The sequence below is a fragment of the Asparagus officinalis genome, chromosome 4 (genome assembly GCF_001876935.1).
Source record: "Asparagus officinalis chromosome 4, Aspof.V1, whole genome shotgun sequence".
In the NCBI taxonomy this organism is placed as follows: Eukaryota; Viridiplantae; Streptophyta; class Magnoliopsida; order Asparagales; family Asparagaceae; genus Asparagus; species Asparagus officinalis.
In genome coordinates, this window is record NC_033797.1 from 21,999,308 (window position 1) to 22,022,951 (window position 23,644).

The 23,644-nt window shown below is 39.9% G+C and overlaps 1 protein-coding gene across 1 annotated transcript; it reads left to right on the forward strand.

Moving 5' to 3' along the window:
- On the forward strand, positions 16,112 to 18,810 carry LOC109839784 (transcription factor LAF1-like). Its single transcript, XM_020408284.1, has 3 exons — positions 16,112 to 16,261; positions 17,034 to 17,163; positions 18,226 to 18,810. The coding sequence occupies exons 1-3, from the start codon at positions 16,126 to 16,128 to the stop codon at positions 18,749 to 18,751; spliced, it is 792 nt and encodes a 263-aa protein (XP_020263873.1). The 5' UTR covers positions 16,112 to 16,125; the 3' UTR covers positions 18,752 to 18,810.

Sequence of the window (23,644 nt, forward strand, 5' to 3'; positions counted from 1 at the left end):
CTCACCAACTCTTAGTGCCTATATACGATGAAGATGACAAAGAAGAAGAGGTTCAAGAGGTATACGCAACTCAGGTCGAGTTCGAACCCCAAGATTGGCGTTTCCCCATCATCGATTACGTTTTGCATGGAATTTTACCAGAAGACGTGAAGGAAAGTGATTCAATTCGACGAAGAGCATCGAGGTTCTACTATAATACGGAGAGTCGAACGCTATACCGCAGGGGGTACGATGGTTTGCTGTTACGTTGCTTATCGACTAAAGAAGCTAAAGAAGTACTTAAGGAAGCACACGAAGGGGTTTGTGGTGCACACCAACCCGGTCCCAAACTTTATGACCGCATCAGAAGAATGAGATATTTTTGGCCTCTTATGATGAGTGACGCAGTCGCGTATGCTCAAAAGTGTCATGCGTGTCAGATACACGCGAATTATATGCACCAACCTCCGGAGCATCTGCATCCTTCGGTTATATCATGGCCGTTTGAGACCTGGGGAATGGACATTGTTGGTCCTATAAATCCCCCGTCAGTCAAAGGTGATCGATTCATCCTGGCAATTACTGACTACTTCTCCAAATGGGCTGAAGCGATTCCACTCAGAGAAGTTAAGACCAGTAACATCATTGCGTTTATCAAACACCATATTATCTACCGGCATGGTGTCCCAAGACGAATCATACATGACAACGGTCCTCAATTTGTCAGTAATGCCTTCATCAGATTTTGCGAGAAATTCAAAATTCAGGACGTCTCGTCAACGGCTTACAATCCCACAGCAAATGGATTGGCTGAAGCCTTCAATAAGACTATCATAAAGTTGCTATCGAAACTCGTGAAAAATAATAAACGGGATTGGGATGACAAGCTTGGCGCGGCTCTATGGGCCTATCGTACTACGGTACGTACACCGACTGGCGTAACCCCGTATTCCTTGGTGTACGGGTGTGAAGCCGTCCTCCTGTTGGAAATACAAATTCCATCTCTTCGAATCGCTCTCGCAACCCAGATGACGACCGAAGAACAACATCAGAAACGTCTCAAAGAACTCGAGATGCTCGATGAAAAGCGCCTGGAAGCTCAACAGCATATTGAGTTTTACCAAGCCAGAATTTCTCGGGCTTTCGACAAGAAGGTTCGACAATGAAGTTTTAAAGAAGGAGATTTAGTCTTAACTAAGAGACGACCTATGATCCTTAACTCCAAGAAGAAAGGCAAATTTGAACCCAAATGGGAAGGGTCATTCATAGTAGAGACAGTCTACTCGAGTGGTGCATATCGCCTGGAAACTAAGGATGGTGATTGGCTCATGATGCCGATAAACGGAAAATTCCTGAAAAAATACTATCCTTAGTATCCTCAAGATAACCAATGTATTGGGAAGTTCCTGGAAGAATACCACATGTGATATTCTTAGGGATAACCCAATCACTGTAAAAGTGATAAATAAGAGATCCACATTTAAGCTCTGAATGTCAGAATGTCTTCTTTTGTGAGACGAGATTTAATCCTTTGACAGATTAATCCTTCCTCGTAAAACCGTCCACTGATCAAATCAATTGACAGTGGATTCACCAAAATTCCTATCCGCCAATCATTGGCAATTCTCAGACTCAACGTGTTGAGTCCTAACCATCTTAGCGTTGAAGTCATCCATTGAGTGATAGTACGAATTAGCATTCTCATTGCTTCTGGTATACCACTCTCTTTGCTTTCAGGTCAAACCTATAAAAGTTAGGGCCAAAGCCAAATTCTCCTCTTGATTCCTTCCATGAACAAGGGGTCCACATCCAATTCGAGCAATCAAACCTATAAAAGTTAGGATTGTCTCCGACCTCACCTTAGTCAAACCTGCAGATAGTTAGGACTAAGGTCAAGTCAACCATTCGATAAACGAAAGACTTCCATCTTCTCCTTTTCAGCCAAACCTATAAAAGGTAGGGTCGAAATTGGAATTTTCTTTCAATAAATGAAGAACTCTTTTTGGATCAAGCAACCAATCCTATAAAAGTTAGGGTTGCTTGAATCTTTCCGATTCTCAGAATGGAGATCTCATTCCTAATCTCATATTTCCGGATTCTGGGGGTGGAGATCCCACCTCGAGTTTCTTTTCCTACTGAAGATAGAATATAAAATTCTCTCTCTTTAGGTGCCGGGAGATAGAATATAAAATTCTTCCTCTTCCATGTTTTCAGTCCGTCTTTACTCTGAGGAAAGACACAATTCCCAACTTCCAATCCGTGCACTTTATACACGGGGAATTTTATCTCAACTCCTAAATAGAGATAAGCCTACGTCTAACACGCGTTGCCGGTTTAGTCTTTCACCGATTGAAAAAGATACCAGAGTTTAAGTCTGGGGAAGTTTATCCCGAATCCTAAGAAGGGATAAGTCATCGCCTAACACGCGGTGCTGGGTACATTTTCCCATAAGAAATGGTGAAGTCTATGTATTCAAAATCATAGCACAAAGTCTAAGAGAAGTAATTCTTTTAGCGCAACGTTACATGTGAGACGGATATTAATAATTCACATGCTAGCCCGATTCAAACGGTAATCGGTAAAGGCACATCAAACCCGTTGAAGGCTGGGGGTTTGCCAAAAATCCTAAAGTCTATATCTAACACACATCGTCGGTTTAGTCTTTCGCCGATTAAAAAAGAAACCAGAGTCTGAGTCTGGGGAATTTTATCCTGAAACCTAAGAAGGAATAAGTCATCGCCTAACACGCGTTGCGGGGTACCTTTTCCCATAAGAAATGGTAAAGTCTATGTATTCAAAATCATAGCATCAAGTCTAAGTGAATTAATACTCTTAGTATAACGTTACATGTGAGACGGGTTTTAAAATTCACTTGCTAGCCCGATTCAAACGGTAATCGGTAAAGGCATATCAAATCCGTTGAGGGCTGAGGGTTTGCCAAAAATCCTGTAAGCATTACGTCAATTGGGTTCACAATCAATAAAGAAATATCATAATGAAATCAAATATTGGGTCTCTATCAATAGATCAAGTCAAAGCATACAATAAAAGCTCATCAGCCCGAAGACAGTCGGCGATTAAGAACATAAGATTCTAACTTAGAAAGCCTATCTGTATAACTCTGCTCAAGTTCTGCTTGCAGGTCAGCTCGGATAGATTCTTCAGAATTGCTCAAGATCTTCGCAGCTTCATTTTTCAGCTTCATCAATCTCTCCTGCGTAGAAGCATCTGCCTATGAGACTTCTCTAGTCCTGCCAACTCCTCCGCCATGATAACATCAGACTCCTCGGCATACTTCAAGGCCTTCTTCAACTTGTCTATTTCCTCACGGTTGGAGTCTATAGAACTGAGTAACTTGGCTCTGTCAGTGTCCTTTCTTGCAATACCAGCCATCAGCTGTGCAACAGAATGCTCATGTGACTGAAGTTCGCTGCCGATGGAAGATCTTAAATCACGCCATTGTGACAACCTATGCTCTAACTGAGAGGACACAAAAGAAGAAGCTCCGCTAGCCTTTAGCTCCTCCAACTCTCGGAGTTCAGACTCCAAGACAATAAAATCGGCAGTAAGAGAGTCAGCTAACTCCGGATATCCATCATCTCTAATCATCGTCATGTAGCGAGAAAGAGAACGTCCGAACTGATCAAAGCAATACCCTCGATGAAGAACCTTCTCGATCATGCCGTTAAAAAAGACGACGAAAGAGTTGAGATCCATTCGGAATATGTCCCTGCTGGGATAGGAATCAGACAAAAGGGCAAGGATATGTTCATATGGAGAAGGCGGGGATCCTACAAGCAATCATGTTGAGGAGTAAGAAACTATCAAACATGATAAAATTTAATTTAAAGCGAATTCCAAGCATACCAATACCAACAGAGGTCTCTGCAGACTGGTGTCTGACGATCGATTCCGTTAGTCTAGTGTCAACAGGCTCCGAGATAACAGCAGGTGTGGTCGTTGAGGGTATATCGCCCTCTGTAGGTAAATCGGAAATGCCTCTCGGCTGTGACGGGGAGACACCACTATTAGGAAAGCTAGCGATCCCAGAAACTGTAGCCGCATCAGTCGTAACGGCTGGTCCTATAGTCACACTTCTTTATTAGTCAAATGGAAATCTAGACAAATAAAGAGAATCACGATGATAAGACTATCTGCATACCTACAAGTCCATCACCCTCAGGTAAACGGGAAGTGCCAGGAGTCATAAGAGTATCAGCCCCGGTGGCTGGTCCTATGATTACACGACTCCGTTAGTCAAAAAAATCAGACAAATGAAAAGGAGTACGGTGACGAAGATTATATACATACCTGCAGAGCCGTTACCCTCAGGTAAACTAGAGATACCAGGAATCACAGGAATCACAACTGAATCAGTCCCGGTGACTGGTCCTGCGATTACAATTCTGGGTTAGTCAAAATAAATTTTTTAAAAAAGAGAATTATATATATACCTGCAGACGAATTACCCTCAAAGGGTGGTCCTGTAGTCCCTCTGGTGGCCTGCTCCACCAACATGTCGACCAATAGTCCAATGTCAGATCCCGAGAAACTTGGTGCTGAAACATACCCTTGTTCCTCAAGACCTGTATCATGAAAGACCTCATCCTCAACTGGTCTCTCTGATACGGCTCCTGCGGAATAATTTAAGTGTTGGATATATACAAAAAAGGTGGGAAAAGAAGGAAAAGCTCAGATATACCTGCAGTAGGGGCAGAAGATTCTTTTTCCCTGGCATCCGTGTTTGAATTCTTCAGGTTATCTGAAAGAAAGCAAAGTATGGAAGCAATAAATCCTAAATTCCCTAACTCTTCCAAATGCTACTCGAGTAGGGTATCATCGGATTTAGATATACCTGAGCATGGAATTGCTGGTTCAACACTATTAACCTGCTCAGCATCCATGTTCGTGTCAACATCCATGGGCTCATCATGAATGGCATCACACATCTGCTGCATGAAGCTATCCAAATGATCAGAATCAGGGAATACGGAATCTTGTGGAAGCTCGCCTTCTTCATGGCTTCCTGGAACATAAAACATGATTAAGTTCAGTGAATCTCAAAAGGGTGAATCATCTTAAAGCAATAAAGACAATGGAGTATTACCCTCTTCCCCACCAACAGTGCTTCCCAACTCTGCCCTGCAAGCACGCCGACTAGTATGGGGTTTGTGAACGGTCTTCTTCCGTTTCGGGGTGCGAACTCTCATAGAGCCAACATGCCGCTCGTGCATGAATTTGGTCCGCATCTCGACCTGTGCGGGAGCTTTGCCACTAGGCCGGGACCTCGCAAAGCGAGAAGCGAGTGACTCATGTTCATCATTCATTCTACCTGGGGTGATAATAGTCATCTTGTTAGGATAAGTAAATAAGATCTTTTGCTTTGGTTTTTGGAAAGCCAATTGAGACCTAGAAAGGATATGACGTTGATGGCAACGAAAGAAGGCCAGATCAGTTAATTTTGAAAAGAAAGAGTCTGACAAACCTGTATTAGGTTCTTCTTTATCAGTATCTATGTTCACATATTCCTCCTCAGAAGTCTCGTCCTCATCACCAGTAGGGAGGAGCTCTTCATCATCCTCTATCCTGTCTCTGCTTGAAAGAGAGGGTTTGGTAGGCTTCTTCCTCTGCTTCTTCAAAAGCTCGGCCCTACGAGTAGCCTGGATAGTGACCTGAGCCAAATACTCAGCCTCCAGCTCCGAAAGACTCCTCACGTCTAAGGACTCATTGGCGAAAAGGAACCACTTTCATCTGAGGAAAGTAAGCAACGGTTTACGCTTAGATGAAGGAAGAGCAAAGTAGGCTCCAGTGCAGCCCACTATAGTCCAAAGCCATGCCCGAACGCCGTCAATAAGTCCTCCCTCAGTCTTCAAACCACGGCTCGGATTCCCAACATATAGTTGGTCGTAGCCAAACTGGCGAGCGAAACGGCACGGAAGGTAAGGCTCTATGTGACAATGATTCTTCACCCGGAGAACAAGATACCCAACGCGGATGTTCACCAACCAATGGAAACAACCAGCGTCAAGAGAAGTCCGACCAGTTCTGGGTTTCTCCTCATCAATCAGCACATCATCATAACGACCCGAGAAGTGAGGAAAACACTTGAAGAACTCCCAGCTCTTACGTATCTGAAGCTCTCACTGTACATCAGTGAAGGTTTTCCCGAGCCACCTACTCTTTTCCAACAGCTGCACGAAAGGAACGGGGACATCAACAGTACTAGGCGCCGACATCAAGTCAGGACGATGAAGAACAAGCCACGCCATCAGGTATGTGTACGGAAGCTCGACCTTTATAGAAACAAGCTCGATCGACGGTTCAGGGCCCACCTGCGTAAAACCATCGACCAAATATCTAAGCCCACAATGGATGCCAGCAACCATTGCTGGAAGCAGTGAAAGCTCTCTCCCATAATCTAGCTGAACGGCGGAGAAGAGCACCTCAAGGGGTAAGGCGTACGAAAACTGATATGGAACGTCGCACTTCTTCAACCAGAGGGCAAGATAACCTGCTAGTAGGGTCCTGGGCTCAATGGACTTCTGTGCATGACAAAGGAATGTCCGGAACTTGGTCCCTGCAGGAAAAGCTCCCTCAGCACTGACAGTCGTGTAGGAGCAAGCTTCGGCCTTTTCTATCAACTCATTAATTAGTGGCGGAAGGTGTCAAAACATCTAATTCACGAATGATCTCGCCTGGATTACCCTCCAAATTCTGGAATAAATAAACAGCGAACTGCTTCAAGCTGATCTGCCTCTTCCTTTTCGCTTGAGTGGTAACCTTGATCAGAGAGGTATAATAATGGCATGTGAGGTCCCAAAGAGTATCGTACATATCGGGAGTATCCTTCTTCAACCGCTCCAATTGCAGGTTCGAAGGAAAATACTCCTGGTACGGACAATCCCCCATTGAAAGACCAGAAACTTGATGCATCTCATGCAGAGCCAACCCTAACTCTCCACTGCTAGTCAGAAACGTGTTACTATCGGGGACATATGTTTCTAACAGTGCTAAGAAGTGGCGACAGCTGACCGGGAATCCATACATAGTGGCTCGTATAGGTGCGTACAAACCGCTGCTTCTCAGATCATTCTCCCAACGCCCCAAGACGTAACTGGTCATACGTGTCCACCATCCCTTGGTTTGCGAGTAAGCCCAACCAAAACACCTGAACTCTGGTGGAGGTAACTTCCTCCCAAGTTTAGCCAGGCGGTTCTTCACAGTAGGAGCAGCTACTGATACCTCATCTGGGGGTGCAGTATCAAGACCCAGAATCCCCGGTCGAAGACCGCGAATATAATGATGTCCATTGGAGCCTGGAGTCTTATGATGGGAAATATATCCACAGTGAACTCGATCGCTATCCTCTGTAAGATTCCAGGACATCCGACGTTCTACAGCCTGCCCCTCCAAATGAGTAAAGGAATGCTGACGGGGGATGGAGGGAATATAAAGAAGAGCTCCCTCATCATTATTCAGCCAATGCTCGTCATCAAAAGTCAACCTGGCCGGATCCTCAACGGAATCTCCAAACAGATAACTAGGCCTCTCTAAAGCCTGAGTAGAAATAGAGTCTGCGGTGAAAGGAGCATCCGTGATCAGCTGACGTAAGGAACGACGTCCCCCATCTCGTATCAAACGGCAGGATTCATCAGAACGATTCCCATCAAATTGAGGAAGCAGACCAATAGCCTGCCTGATGGCTACAGAAGAGAAAACCTCCCCACTACAACCAGTGACAGCATGAGGGGGAAGATTGTCCGCAGGAAACTCATCTGCAACAAAACAAGGGGTAAAAGTCAGAAAACTATCCATAAATTATACAAGGACTAAATCCATCTCACAAGAGAGCGAGATAAGATTATCCACAGGGCAATTGGAGAGACGATTTTGAATGTCTTACACCGGAAGAACGGTATGCATCATCACGTAAACAACGTGGTGACATACACCGACCTACAAGGTGTAAGACGACATAAAATCGCCCCGATATGCCGGAAGACTTGAATTGGCCAAGCAAAGCAAGTCCGAAACCTCGACCCCCACCAAGGAGGATGTCGGCTCTTCCCGAATGACCCGCGAAGGGGCCAAACGAGGGTGTAACAGAACCATGAATTTCCTGGAACCTCGACCCCCGCGAAGGAGGATGTCGGTTCTTCCCGAATGACCCGCGAAGGGGCCAAACGAGGATATAGCAGAACCGTGAATTTCCTGAAACCTCGATCCCCGCGAAGGAGGATGTTGGTTCTTCCCGAATGACCCGCGAAGGGATCAATCAGGGATACAGAAAGTACCAATGCTCACCCCCGAAAGAGGACGCCGCTGAAGAGGATGCAGCGGGAGCCTCTCTCTCGCTGTGCTGCGAAAGGGAGCGACTCCTATGAAATCGGGATCGGCGCGGAGACATGGAGAATCTACAATAAGAATCAACGGGTCAGGTACAATCATAAATCTGAACACCTGAAATTTAAAAGGAAAATTAAGAACTTTAACTAAGATCCTATAAAATAAGTAGGATTTTATAGTTGAGGTCTAGTTAAACCTACGAATTTCGTGCATGCAAAACAGTGAGCTCATATTGCAGTATAAACTCTCATGATAAATTTAATTTCGTGCATGCAAAACAGTGAGCTCATATTGCAGTATAAACTCTCATGATAAATTTTGGTGAAATACCCAAAATACCCCTCGTGTTCAAGGCTTGATAAATTTTGGTGAAATACCCAAAATACCCCTCGTGTTCAAGGCTAAATTATAGTCAAGGACATGCTTGAATTGAATTATAATCATCATATTTGTTCATTTAACACCCCCAATATCCCACAATTTCGGCTAACTGTACAAATAAACCTTTTTGTAAAAATTTAGCCAATTTTGCGAATAGACCCCTTCATAATTTTCGGTCTAATTTTCGCATACCCTCCTCAAAACTTTGGTCATGAGTTTGTGGTCTAAACGTTTGAAATTTCAGCCCTAAAATTTTAGCTTTTTTTGCAAATAAACCCCTCTACATTTTTTGGGTTGCTTTTTGCAAATAAACCCCTCAAATAACATTGATTCTTTGCATACAAACACCCCTCAAAGTTTGGCCAAATGGGTATGGAATTTCAACCCCAAATTTTAGTCCTTTTTTTGCATAAAAGCCCCCCAATTTTTGGCCATATTGCATGTTTTGCATAAAACCCCTAAATTTTGGTCCATACATACAACCCATCATCAAGAGCCTATCTTTTTCATAAAACCCAACCCATGAGAACAAAAAGCTATGATCTTGGCATGTAAATTCATGTTATACTCCCATTACAAACATAAAGTTGCAATCTTTTTTGAAAAAAGAGGAGAGTTTTGAAGGAAAACTTACCCAAACCAAGAGCTTGAACTTGAAGATGAAAGGAACCCTAGCTTGAGAGGAGAATATTTTCGGCCAAAGGAAGAGCATAAAAATCCAAAATTTTCTTGGGTTGAAGGGTTTTAAAGAAGGGAGTTTTAATGGGTTTGGAGTTCTTAAAAGAAAGAAATAATGGTGTATGGATGAGAGGAGGAAGAAGGAGTTTGAGAGGGAAAAGGACTCTCTTTTGAAATTTGGAAAGAGGAGGAAAACAAAAGAGGAAACAAGAAAACAAAAAAAAAGAAGAGAGAGGGGAGGGGGTCTCGGTTTTTGAACCGAGACACCCTAGGGTGTCTCGGTCTTGGCCGAGACACCCTAGGGTGTCTCGGCCAAGGTTGAGACACCTACGGGTGTCTCAACCCAGTTCGAGCCCCCGATTGTGGTTTTCAAGCCCGATTTCGCCCATTTTCGTCGGTTGTCGGATGTTTCGACAAAATCAACACTAATCAACACCGAACGATTCAAAACCCTAGGGTCAACGTCGGTCAACGCGTAATCCTAGGTCAACACCAGTCAACGCGTTGTGATTAAAAAGTCAACGTACGACGTTCAAAACCCTAAGGTCAATGCCGGTCAACGCGTAACCCTAGGTCAACGCCAGTCAACACGTTGTGATCAAAAAGTCAACGTACGACATTCGAAACCCTAAGGTCAATGTCGGTCAACGCGTAACCCTAGGTCAACGCCAGTCAACGCGTTGCGATCAAAAGTCAGCATTCGACGTTCGAAACCCTAAGGTCAACGCCGGTCAACGCGTAACCCTAGGTCAATGCCAGTCAACGCGTTGCGATCAAAAAGTCAACGTGCGACGTTCGAAACCCTAGGTCAACGCGTTGCGATTAAAAAGTCAACGCGAGTCAATATATCATGACGGAGGTAGTCAGTCCAAAGTCAACTCGACGACACGAGCCAAACTCAACTCATCAGTTTTAGATTTGAGACTTCGACGACGGCCAGGCGATAAACGCGGCGCCGAAAGAACTTCAGCTATTCGTCAAAGCATCGAATGGATTGAAAATCGAAGGAGTCAAGAATTAAAGCTAATCACAGGTCCTGTACACCGATCAAAGGCTGGACTAATCATATCCAAAGTATTCCAGCCTCTTCTATAAAAGAAACGAGTCTGGAACGCTTTGGAGGGGGTATCTGTAGGCATCGAAAATTGCCTATAGGTCTCCACGAACAGCTCAGTGCTAAGAAACGACGATGAACGTCACTATCCGGTTCATAGAAGTTTGATTGATGTCGGTGAAGCGCTGTGGGGCAGACACATGAGCTGTTTAAATTTGCTTCCACAGAGGCAGCAATAATTATCTAAAATACTGCACGAAGACATATAAGCATTTCTTTTTATCTGTGTAGCTCTTTTACCGTGAAAATCGCAGGTGTTATTATGCATATATATATATATATATATATATATATATATATATATATATATATATATATAGTATATATATATTATATATATATATATATATATCAGTATATATATATATATATATAGAGAGAGAGAGAGAGAGAGAGAGAGAGTAGAGAGAGATTAATGGGTATCCTTGTCATAGGAGGGGATTATCCTTCTTGACGCCTCTACAATCAAGCCATGATTGAGCGAGTAATTATGGATGATCCGCTCCGTTGAACTTGATCTAGCATATTCTAAACCCCACAAACCGAAGTTGGGGTGAATCCGTAGTCGTTTGACCGGCTACCATCGAGGGCCATGTGAAAAGTTCTATTCATTCAAGAACCGTTAAGATTGATACGAGTGGATGAAGGGTCCACAACGACGGACGGGTTCCACCCCAAACTGTGTGTTGGGGTTTTAGAATATGTAGATCCAAGTTGCAAATGGAGGCGATCATCCACAATTGTTCGCCATCATGTGATTTAAGAAGGCGTCAAGGAGAAATCCCCTCCCTAGACAAGGATAACCCATATATATAATATATATATATATATATTAATGGTATCCTTGTCATAGGAGGGGATTTCCTCCTGACGCTCTAAAATCACATGATTGAGCGAGCATTGTGGAATGATCGCTCCGTTTGAACTTGATCTACATATTCAAAGCCCAACACACGCAGTTTGGGGTGAAGCCCCGTCGTCGTTTGAGCCCTTCATCCACTCGTATCAATTTTAAACGGTTTTGAATGAATAGAACTTTTCACATGGCTCGATGGAGGTCAAAACGAACGACGGATTTCACCCAAACTTGGTGTGTTGGGGTTTTAGAATCTGTAGATCAGTTCAACCCCGGAGCGGATCATCCTATAATAGTCGCTCAATTCATGTGATTTAGAGACGTCATGCGAGAAATCCCCTCGTATGATAAGATACCCATTAATGCTCATATATATTATATATATATATATATATATATATATGTATAATATGAGAATTAAATGGGTATCCTTGTCATAGGATGAGATTTCTCTCCTTGTCGCCTATGTGGCACAATCCCCACCCTTCTTATAAAGTAGGCAAAAATCCCCACCAACTCACACTCTCTCTCCTACTTTATTGTTTTCGGAGAAAGTTACCTTCATTGTAGAATTTATTATAATATGGATTGCTTACAAAGAATTCAAAATATTCAATAAAAAAATGAAAGATTACAACTTTTCGAAAATAACGCAAGATCCGTTCGTCGTTTCTTGCTTGCGTGGGTCTTTAGCCGGTGACGGGGATGTCGATATCCGTGGACTACCTGACAGTCAGATCAGATCCAGAACTCCGTCGATTCGCGAGGGAATCTAGAAGCAGAAGCGCTTATCTCGACAACGACGAGATAATTGCTCTTCTTAGAATTATCACAACGGGATAATCCTAAGGATCGGATGCGGGCGGTGTAGATCTGAAGAAGCTTTCTCTCCTGTGTTAAAGAACTCGATCAATCTTCGATCCGACAGGGCTTCGCCAATTCTCCAAAAATCCAGATCTGAAAAAATGAGGCTCTGAGGCTTGTATTTATAGGCACGGGACGAAATCAGGTTGGAGACACCCTTGGGTGTCTCAACTTGGGCCGAGACACCCAAGGCCGAGACACCTCGGGGTGTCTCAATTCAGGCTGAGACGCTGTTTTTTTGCACATTCGTCCGTTTCCGCCGTAACTTCTTCATCCGAACTCGGATTTGAGCGATTCAAAGTGTGCTGGAAAGCCGACGAGGAGTTCTATAAGCTCCAATGATTATATCATCAGTTGAATAAATGAGACACGAAAGGTATTTCGCCGTTTGTGAACGATACGAGGTTCCCGATCAGTTCGTGTCTTTGTTATTCTGAAATTCCGTTGGTTTACGTAGTTCGTCGATTCACTTCAAGGTATTTAACCCTTCACCCTCGAAGGAGCTTTCAGTAAATATATATTTATCAACAGCCTTCTGTACTGGATGTTTAAAATATTTGAATACACTACGAATTCACGGTTTTTAAAACCAATGCTACTATATACATTTGGTATTGGCTATGAGGTGAAGAATTTCAGTTATCAGATATTCTGCGACAGTTGTCTCTGGTAAGCTATTCAACCTCTTTTTTCCCCGTTACCTTATTCACTTTTATAGAAAAAATAATTATCCAAATGCATCGAGTGGGACTTTGAAAGTGAATAAAGTTATGGTTATCAGTTAGAAATGCATAAATTAGGCTGTTGTTGGTGTTAGGGTACACACCAACAAGAACGCCTCAAACAGAGACGCAAAACACATCCAAACGATATTGAAATCACATAATAAAACCAGCAAACACTAATTCAATCACAGTACTCACAGATATAACGTTGTTCACTCTTACGGAGCTACTTCACGGTGCAACGACGACGTCCAATTCCTTTAGGCCCCGTTTGGCAAAGGGTTAAGGAAGAGAGGTTAAATAGAAGAATTAATGTACTTAGCCCATTCGATAATCTGAATGACTAAATTATTAACCCGTTAAATAAGTTTTATTTTTACTTAGCCCATTCGATAATCTGAATGACTAAATTATTAACCCGTTAAATAAGTTTTATTTTAGCCCTTATGATCAGTTTTAGTATTTGGGAATAAAATTATTAACCCGTTAAATAAGTTTTATTTTAGCCCTTATGATCAGTTTTAGTATTTGGGAATAACAATAATTTTGACTATTTTTTTTATAATTAGGAGGGTTAACTCTTAATCCTTCTAAATAGGAGTATTAGTAAACCCCTCATTTGGAGAGGTTAACTCATTTTAATCACTCTAGAGAGGTTACCTTAACTCTTCTATATTTTTTATGTTTGGTAAATTATAGAGGGTTAACTCACTTTAATTTTTGTATAAATTTTTTATGTTTGACGGGTTAAGAAGGGGTTAAGTCTCATTAATCCCTCACTTAACCCTTTGTCAAACGGTACATTATATTACTTTCGAGGTTACAAAGGAAAAAGATAAAAGAGAACACCCTTTCTTGATCAAGATACTCTTCAAGAATTCTCACAAACTTTCTCTCAAGATCTCTTAATGATATTACTTATATTTGTATCTTTCTTTTTCTCTCTCTGCTACTGAGATGCTTTACAAATCAAACTTAGGGGTATTTATAAGTTTTCTCATGTGGGTAGGTGAACACTATTTGGGGTAGGTGAACACTGTAGCAGGAGTAGGTGAACAGTATTTGGGGTAGGTAAACACTGTAGCAGGGATAGATGAACACTTTTTGGGGCTATGTGAACATTGTAGCAAGGTAGGTGAGAAGGCTATCCACACCTTCTCAACAGTTGGTCCTCAAGTTTGTATATGGTTTTCATGTCAAAAGAATTAGTTAAACGACAATTTATTCAAATAATCCTCTTACGAGCAAAGATGCCCTATAATTATCTTTTCAAAAGGAACTAGACTAAGCAGTCATTTATTCTATTCTTTCCTGCAAAGCATTTCAATTGACAGTACAAGTTTGCATAAATTGTCAAGAAAATGTATCTTTTTATAAGTACATAAAATCAAGTCAATATATGCCATTTCTATAAAATTCTCAAGCACGAAGTTGAAATTTGTGTGTTCCCTATTGATTGGATTTTGCTCCTATTTTTTGAGACAAAGTACAGCTTTATTAAATAATTTTGCACTCATAGAATGATTAAGACTTTTGAAATAATGTTTTACTAATGATTTAGCCACTAAACAAGTACAAAAATATTGAAAAACGTTCAGAAGATTGCTTGTGAAGTCGATAGATGAGATAGAATAAGCATAATAGTCGTCAGCAAGGCAAAAATATGTTTCTTAAGCTAAGAAATCTGAATTAGCCAGAAATAATGTGTGATTATAAATCATTTGTACAGCTTTATAGAATAGCTTTGCACTAATAGAATGAATAAGACATTTAAAATAATGTTTCATAATTGACTTAGTCATTAAACAAGTAACAAAATATTTTAAAAATTCAGAAGATCGATTTGCTTGTGAAGATAGCAGAGGTACAACGAGCATTTAAGCCATAGTTGTCTGCAAGGATAAAATACGTTTCTTTAGTAACTGGAAGCCAAGAAATGTGAATTAGCCAGAAATAATGTGTGATTATAAATCACTTGTACCCAGTTGGCATGTTATATAATTAAGCACGTTCCAGTGATATCAATACTCAAGTTGGCTTGCTTACAGAAAACAAGCAACTTGGTCACCAAAAAGTGATAATTAACCTTATGCTTCATTTCTCGAATCAAATTTAAATTTAGTTTGAGATTATGACAATCTTCAGAAGATTTCGTAAGGTTCTGTGAACCTCCACGAAGAATATGCAACACCCGAATCGTAAACTTTATATAGTTTGATTACATGTTCTGTAATTAAATACGAGTTTTTTCAGACTTAGACTTGCTGAGAGGTTTTGCTCTCATGTTTTCTTCTCGCTTTAAGAGCAATTGAATTTTCCCACCTAATCTGAAAGAAATCCACAAGCAGTTGAAACTATTTGGAGGATTTAGACATAATATCAACCCGGTGGCTTTTCAAACTAAAACACGTGATCCATAAGACCAGATTTTAACCGACTATGTTATTTCTTTGTAAAAGCTGGCGGGGAAAATGAGCAGAATCTAGAATATACGTGAGTTGATCTTTATTGAAGCCATGGTAACAAAAGATTAGAAAGCTCCAAGACGATGAAAACGATGAGTAGAACAAGTGTCATTTTCTGGATATCATCAAAAGATCTGAAAATGAAGTCTTATAATAATAGTTTAAAACCACTTTCGTGTTAGAACGAAGCGCATGACAGGAGAAAGAAAAATGAAACGGATAAAGTACAAAGGGTTAGGTGGAAGAAATTTGAAAAAACAAACTTCAAACTACTTCAAAACTAAGCGCTTGGGTCCTTTTTAAATGTCCTCAAGAATGATCACACCTCATGCCAAGCCTATGGTTTTGGAACAAGCCATGGATATATGGAGCTGAACTTTTGGCATAATGAAGAGCTGGATGCCCCCACAATGATTAACATATTATTCCAAGCTTTTATACTGACAACTAATTCCTTTAAGAATTATAACTGGTCGATTAAGAATCTTTACAGGTCCCACCTCCGTTTGCCGACCAATATGAGGTAAGGCTGCTGGGAAGCCAGAGCTGACATATTCAAACGTCACAACCAATTGAATCTTTTATTCAGTCAGTTTAATTCCACATGACAATTTAATTAGTCCTTTTTAGGACTAGATGGTCCCTTTAAATTCTAAAGCATGTGTCTTTCTAGTTCATCTCAAGTTTTGTTTGTAAGCACTGCAAGAGTAAGGGACAATGGGGTGTAGGACTTGCGAGAAACCAAAAGTGAATTATAGGAAGGGGCTTTGGTCACCTGAAGAAGATCAAAGGCTTAGAAATTATGTTCTCAAGCATGGCCATGGATGCTGGAGCTCAGTTCCGGTTAATGCTGGTAAGTTCGCTGCACAAAACTCGATCACAAATTACAATGTGCATCGTACTGAAATTCCTGAACTTATCAGTCCTTTGATCATCCATTATATATTGTGGATTTGATTTGCTCATAGACTTCATTAGCGATGTAGCTTCCAAATTTGGCTTTTATGGGCTTTTTTCTATAGCAAATCTTTTGTGTATGAGTTTTGTACCGTTCATCTTCTAGTTATCATGGCAGTCTGTTTCATTCCAATTCTCGTCTTCACTGAAGAGGGATGATGTCAGGGTAAGAATTAAGAGCTGGTCACTAAAATTGTGGTCAATCCTACAATGTAACTTTCTCACGTTAGTATCATGGTTTATGGCCATATTTATTTTAAAGGAAAATATATGGATGATGACTATGATGATAGTGGCCTTAATCCGTAAAATATAAATATAGATTGTTCTCCCTTTAAGGAATTTGCATAGGTTCATATTGAGCACGATCAATCCTTGTCAATAATATTTCTGTCTTTTTCCAATGGAAGGCTTTTCTAGTTACTAAGTTCACAAATTGTAAGAAATCAATGCATAGAATAGAACTAGGATTACAAATGGCTACACTTCATCTTACTAAAACTACTTCACAACAGTCTGAAACAATTGGGACTGAGTCAAATTAGCTGATAAAATAATGACTATATTCATAGCTGGCCAGGTTTTCATGATATTCTTCAATTTTGACTCAAAAATTCAATATCTCTCTGATAAATTTATCTTTTAATTGTATGTGATGTGTTTTCTAGGCTTGCAGAGAAATGGAAAGAGCTGCAGATTAAGGTGGATTAATTACTTGAGGCCAGGACTGAAGCGAGGAATGTTTTCTCACGACGAGGAGGAAATAGTTATGAAACTTCATGTTACGCTAGGAAACAAGTGAGCACCCCAATCTTTTATATTTTTCGACCTCCATCATAGGTAAAATTAATATATTTAATTTCTGATATTGACAGAAATTATGAGCTGAGTGTCAGCAAAGAATTTTAGAGTTATACAAACTAAAATACATTCTGAAGTGAATTATTCAAATTTGACACTCAAAGTCCATTTGGCATATGTTATGACTAAAAAATTTCCTTAGGACATTCCTGTCTTTTATTCTAAAGAAAGCTGGGCTCCCACTTTGCTTCCTTAATGAGGATAAACATGTACTTATTTTGTTATCAATAAATTCTTCCAACTTGATTGATCATTGATTGATTCATAAGCTTAGCTGTCTGCACATTAAACTATTTGATGCAGATCATAGTCTGAGATTTTATTTCATTAACTTACTGATACATGTTAGACTTTGCAATTGTCTATTGTATTAGGACACAAGTTTTCTTCATGATTTAAAGAGTTTACCAAATTCATAGTTTTTTCTGCTAAGATTTCCATTGTACGGGCTCAGATTCCTTATATTTTTCTTGTCCAAATGAATAACTAGAAACTAATGGATCGCTAACATGTGGACATGCTACGGTATTTTGATTAGCAAAAAAGTCTAGTGAGTTTGTCCAATCAAACTTCTTGCCAAAAAAAAAAAGGTCTAGTGAGTTTGTCCAATCAAACTTCTTGCAAACTGCTTTTCTTGTGCTCATATATTTAGCAAACAGATTAAGGTTAAGGTTTTATTTTAAGTATGATCAATAAACAAGACAGGCGTAAAATATGTCTCGTTGACTTTATTGGCCTACAGAAGCCCGTGATTTATATATGCAGATGGCCAAATGATGATGAAAGATTTGAAAAAAAAAGGGAATGTTTTCTTTTTGTGAAAAAATGATTTTTTTTTTGGAGGAAAAAGAAATGAATGTTAAACAATATTCTAGTTTAAATTTCAGATGGGAGCTTCATATCGATTCTAGTTTAAAATCGTCATTTTTCAATGAGACTTCACTTTTTCAGAAAGAAACATGGAAACTAACTTGAATCATTATGCTCTCATTCTATCAGATGGTCACAAATAGCAATGCATTTGCCAGGGAGAACCGACAACGAAGTGAAAAATTACTGGAACTCCTATCTCAAAAAGAGAGTCAATCCTCATGCATCATCATCAAAATCTAAAGACTCGACAAACCAAAATATTAACCAGATAACAGCTTCTGAATCTGTGGACTCGGGTCGGTCAGTTTCGGTCAATACTGACCAGGGCTTATCAAAAGGGACATCTCAAACCTCTGCATTGCCGAAGATTATATTTGCTGACTGGCTGTCTACTGATCATGCCCTTGGTGCTTCGAGTTGCCAGTGGGATTCAAATCCACAAACCAATCAAGGGTTTCAAGAGGGAATTTTTCCCGTGCACGGGCAATCTGGTGGTGATTTTCTTCATGGTTTCCTAGATAGTAATGTTTATGGGGAGCTCCAGCTGCAGTTCCAGAATGAAAGTCAGTTACAGGGAGGTGAATTGTTTGATCTTTTTTCCATGGGTGAGATTAGTGGTGATTTGAATGTAAACAATGATGTAATTTATTGATTATATGAACATTATTGATATATATATATATGAACATAATGATGTAATTTATTGATGTATATGAACACAAGATGTGTAACTGTAAAAAATTTGAGCTACCGTCCACTGTGGTTTTTTTATGTGAATAAATGAACATTTTACTTGTATTTCAGGGTGTTGTAACTTGTAGATCAGAACAATTGACAGTTTGATTATTGTTTAATGTCATGACCTTCATCAAACAAAATATTTTTAGAATAGCCAATAAGAGAGTACTATTGAAGCCAATGAAGTCCTTCTTGAAGAATTACAGGAAAACAGCAAAGAAATCTGCCAGGCAGACTGGCGGGGGGGGGGGGGGGGGGGCCGCGAACGTGCACGAGTCGACCGCCGCGGTCGACCGCGGATGACTGTAAGTGAATTAACTCTCGGGTTTGTGATTCGGTCGACCGTCGATGTTTTCTAGGCTGGGCCTTTTGGATTTTGACCTGATTCGTTTCTAAGTTATATATAACTCAAAACCTGATTGTTTAGGGTAATCTCAAGGACGATTTTGAGCAGTCTTGAAGAGAGAATTGTTGCATCCAATTGTGTGAGAGTTGTGAGAGATCTAGAGCTTTGTTTTAGGATTTGATCTGAGAGATTTGTAACTCTACTTGTATTCTCTGATTTCTTATAGTAAGAACTCCCCCCCTCCTTGCCCCGTGGACGTATGCAACTTGCCGAACCACTTAAATCTCTTGTGTTATTTGGTGATTGTGCTTGTTTATTTGGTTGTGATCTCTCTTGTTTGGATTGTGTGATTCGACCGCTTCCGCGCCGCGCACAACACTTCTACATGTAATTATAATTGTCGTAAAGCCTCGTGGTCGAATCTCTGTACTTAGTAAATGAACCTAGCTATATAGTATAAGGGACGAGATGATAAGATAGCAACAGCGGTCTCGTAGCAAAAGACTTGGGTAAATATTCTTCAAAGATGAACTATTACGTGAACTTGATAATGATATCTGGGTTAGGTTGTCAAAAAATTTCTAAACTGTGACGATACGGCTCATCGATTGCGTAAACGAACATCAATAGTGAATATAAGTATTGACTAATACTACCTTTCAGTTTTTGGTTGTCTTTTTTCCTGGAAACCACCATAAAAGTGGGGCCATTGTACACTTACAAACTATAGAAATGTTAGGGGCACATCCCAAGTCACACCTCCAACCACACCTCCCCCTCTCATTTGCTACAGTACTCCGGGCTCCACATGAGTTTTTAAAATTTAAAAACGCATGTGGGGCCCGGAGTACTGTAGCGAATGAGAGGGGAGGTGTGGTTTGGGGTGTGCCCCTAACACCACTCTACAAACTATCTTTTATTTTCAATGTATATGTAAACCACTTTTAAAATGAGTTTTGTTCTAATCACCTCCAAGTCAAATTTTCACACAAAACCTGAAAATAAGCTAAAAAATGCACGTTGAAAGTACATGATTTGTATCCTAACTAGATCTAAATATTAACAAAGTAAGTCACATGTCTGCAATGTGAGTTTTTAGGATACATTTGTGTTTTCAGTGAAACTTTGACTTGGAGGTGATTGATTGAAAAAAACACGCTTTAAAGGTGGTTTAGATATAAATTGAAAATAGAAAATATTTTCTGCATAATGACACTATTTTTAAGGTGGTTTCTGGATTAAAAGAAAAACATTTAGTTTTATACTGATAGAACTCTTTTTTTAAGGGTAGTATTTAAGCTCAACTCAATGGTATTAACTTATAAAGATATTTATTAAAAGATCAAAATCAAGCCATTACTAAGTGAAACTTATCTTCAGATGTGTCCTCTGACTTCTTGGCTGTCACTTTGTTTGCATGCGCATCTCTTTCTCCGTTAAAGTCAACGGCATAAATAAGCCTCTATGTTTTATGATATATAAGGTAGTGAAAACCTCACTTTTGTAGGGTGAAAACCAAATTATAGCAATAGTGCTTGGCTAAGTGAACCAAACTAATTCAACACTTGTTTGGATCAGACTCCAAGTTTTTCTATACAAGTACTCTTTTCAATTCTTCCTAATGTGAAGCTACACCTGAGCATGAATCTCTAATTGATCTTATAATAAATAAACATAATGGGCCATTAGTATGCATAGTAGTCCTTTATCTTGGAGACTAAGGAGTGGGATTATATATTTTTTATGAGGTAAAAATAGGGCAAGATGCCTTATCAAAAGTATATTATAAATCTCAAAAAGTGTAGTATATACAGATAATATCTAGGAGCGATTTCGATGGAGACCCCCAGAGGGTAGAGGAGCGGACCTTTGTCGTCACTCTACACAACAAGGGATGAGCAAAAGAAAGCACTTGTAGATATCAGTGAGGATTAAACAGAAGAAGTAAGGCATATGTGTTGGGGAATTTCAGTCTCACCGCCTACCACGATATGCGCAACTCGAAAGCCAACCTCAATCAATAAGATAGAACAACCACAATCAAGAAAAAGAACACCGAAATTTATGTGGTTCGGTCGACCAACTTCGACCTACGTTCACGGGGCAACAATACGAGAAATTCACTACGTATCAGGGAGAACTACAAGAGGAACCACTCAACTCTCGTCTCTCAATCTCTCAACCTCACATACATAATCAACTTTCATATTCTCTCCAAAGCCCACTCCTTGTAATCTTTTGCACGGATAAAGACTACGAAACCCCCTCTCTCTCTCATCTACTACATCTCTACTTTTTCTTCATAGTTTTTCCTCTACCAATAGAAGAATATATATAGGGAAACCAAAACCCTATCTCTAGCCTAACTTCCTAATTAGAATAGGATTCAAACTCCTAATCATGATAAAACTCAAACTCCTAATCATGATAGAACTCAAACTCCTAATCATGATAGAACCCAAACTCCTAATCATGATGATAGAACTCTAACCCTATCTAATTCTCATGAAGTTACACAAAGAATCAAAGACAAAATCCCAACAATATGAACAAACACAAGTTAACATATACATAAAACTAGCCAGAATAAGTGTTTATATCCATCCCCAAAAAGACGAGAAGAGAGAGTTGGCTAAGGATTGGCCGCAGCATCATTGTTATCCTCGCTGGAAGAAAGAAGCTCTGAGATATCCTTCTCACAAACAGTAGCTTTCAGCTTCTGTCTCTTTTTGGTGGTTGAAGAATCTTTCCAGAAAATGAGAGAATGAGCAACCATGGAAGCCAACTTACAAGCTTGAGGAACTTCTCCTGAAAAGATCAAGTTGTTACGGGCTCTCTACATAGACCAACAGATAGTGGGAAAGCAAAACCTCCAAAATTGTCGAACCTTAAACTCAATAGATACATCATAGCAGATAGTAAGGCATTGACTTAAAATGTTGAGGCAATGAAAGGACTCCAATCTTATGAAGAAAAAGGCCCCAAACTTGCTTAGCAAAAGAGAAGTGTAAGAAGAGGTGTCCATTAGTCTCTAGTTCATGTTGGCATAAGGAACAAGTAGGATCATTAGTCCAATCTTTGATGAGGAGCCTATCCTTAGTATTTAGTTTGTGCCTGGATAAGAGCCATAAGAAGAACTCGACTTTGTTAGGGAAAATACTTTTCCATAGAATCGAGTAATATGGGCTACAAGTGCCATCATAAGAGGTGATAGAATACAAAGATTTGCAAAAAATACCCCAGAATTCTCTAATGGCCAAGACACTTGTTCCAACTCCAAGGATGGGCAAAGATTAGAAGAAGATAACATGTATTCAAGAGTATCAACTTGTAAACGATCTTGCTCTCCTATCAATCTCTTGATAATAGGTCTCCAACACCAGTTGTCACCTCTAAACATCCCATGGGACTCAATATTAGCTTGCTTGGAGAAAGCAAGAGTGTAAGCCAGAGAAAATAGGTTGGCAAGAGAATTCTCACCAATCTATATGTCCCCTAAAGTTGAATCCTTTGACCATTACCTAGATGTCATTTAACTGTAGCTAAAAAAGATTGGCTGATAGTCAGGACATCATTCTAAAATTTAAAGCAATTACCTTTATGTGGTGTGCTAGAATGGTTGTAGAGATAAATAGATTGAAGGACCTAACCAACATGATTGTCACTAGATAAACATTTCCATCGCCACTTGGCAAAAAGAATTAAATATTTCTAGGTTAATGATTCCAAGGCCACCACAAGGCTTGGGACAACAGACATTACCCCATTTCACCAATATTTGGTTTACGCCACGATTGTTGGCAGCAACAACCCCCCCCCCCCCGAAGTTTACGGTATAATTCTTATCTATCGCTTTGATAAGCCATTTTGAACGTTATAATATTATTATGTCCTAATTTTGAGAATGAAACAAAAAGGCGCATGATGACTATAGTATGCGCCCCAAGCTTCTAAAATTCTTCATCATAGATAATATGATAGTAAACTGGGGCAAATCTAATAACTTTAGTCACTGTGGGCAAGACTAAGTAAAACATATGTGTGATATTTTTACCAAAAATATTATGACATCAAAACCAAATATGCATATATATTATATCTACAAATAAAATATAGCCAATAGAAGTGTCATATTAGAATTAGATATTGGTTTCTGCCGCATTTTCATATTTACGGTAAACAATAGTGTATGAGGAAGTTTAAACAATCCTTAGTATTGAGAGCATTGCAAGAGTCTAGCAGGAGGAGGATCTGCAGTTAGGAGGAAGAATTGATGCCGACATACTGTATCGATTGATGATCATCGTATCATAGCAAAGACGCGATTACAAAAGAGAGCGGAAGGATTTCAGAAGAATTTGATAGAAATTACAATGGTTATCTAGAGATAGAGTAATGGAAATTGGGAAACGGGTTAGGTTCGTCCCATTTAGCATTTTGTTTTAAAGATATGAGGGATTA

What these genes read in the sequence shown, in the direction of transcription:
- LOC109839784 (XM_020408284.1), top strand. Translation starts at nt 16,126, where the DNA reads ATGGGGTGTAGGACTTGCGAGAAACCAAAAGTGAATTATAGGAAGGGG. An exon ending in CTCAGTTCCGGTTAATGCTG is followed by an intron (nt 16,262 to 17,033) that starts GTAAGTTCGCTG and finishes TGTGTTTTCTAG; the next exon opens with GCTTGCAGAGAAATGGAAAG. An exon ending in CATGTTACGCTAGGAAACAA is followed by an intron (nt 17,164 to 18,225) that starts GTGAGCACCCCA and finishes TCATTCTATCAG; the next exon opens with ATGGTCACAAATAGCAATGC.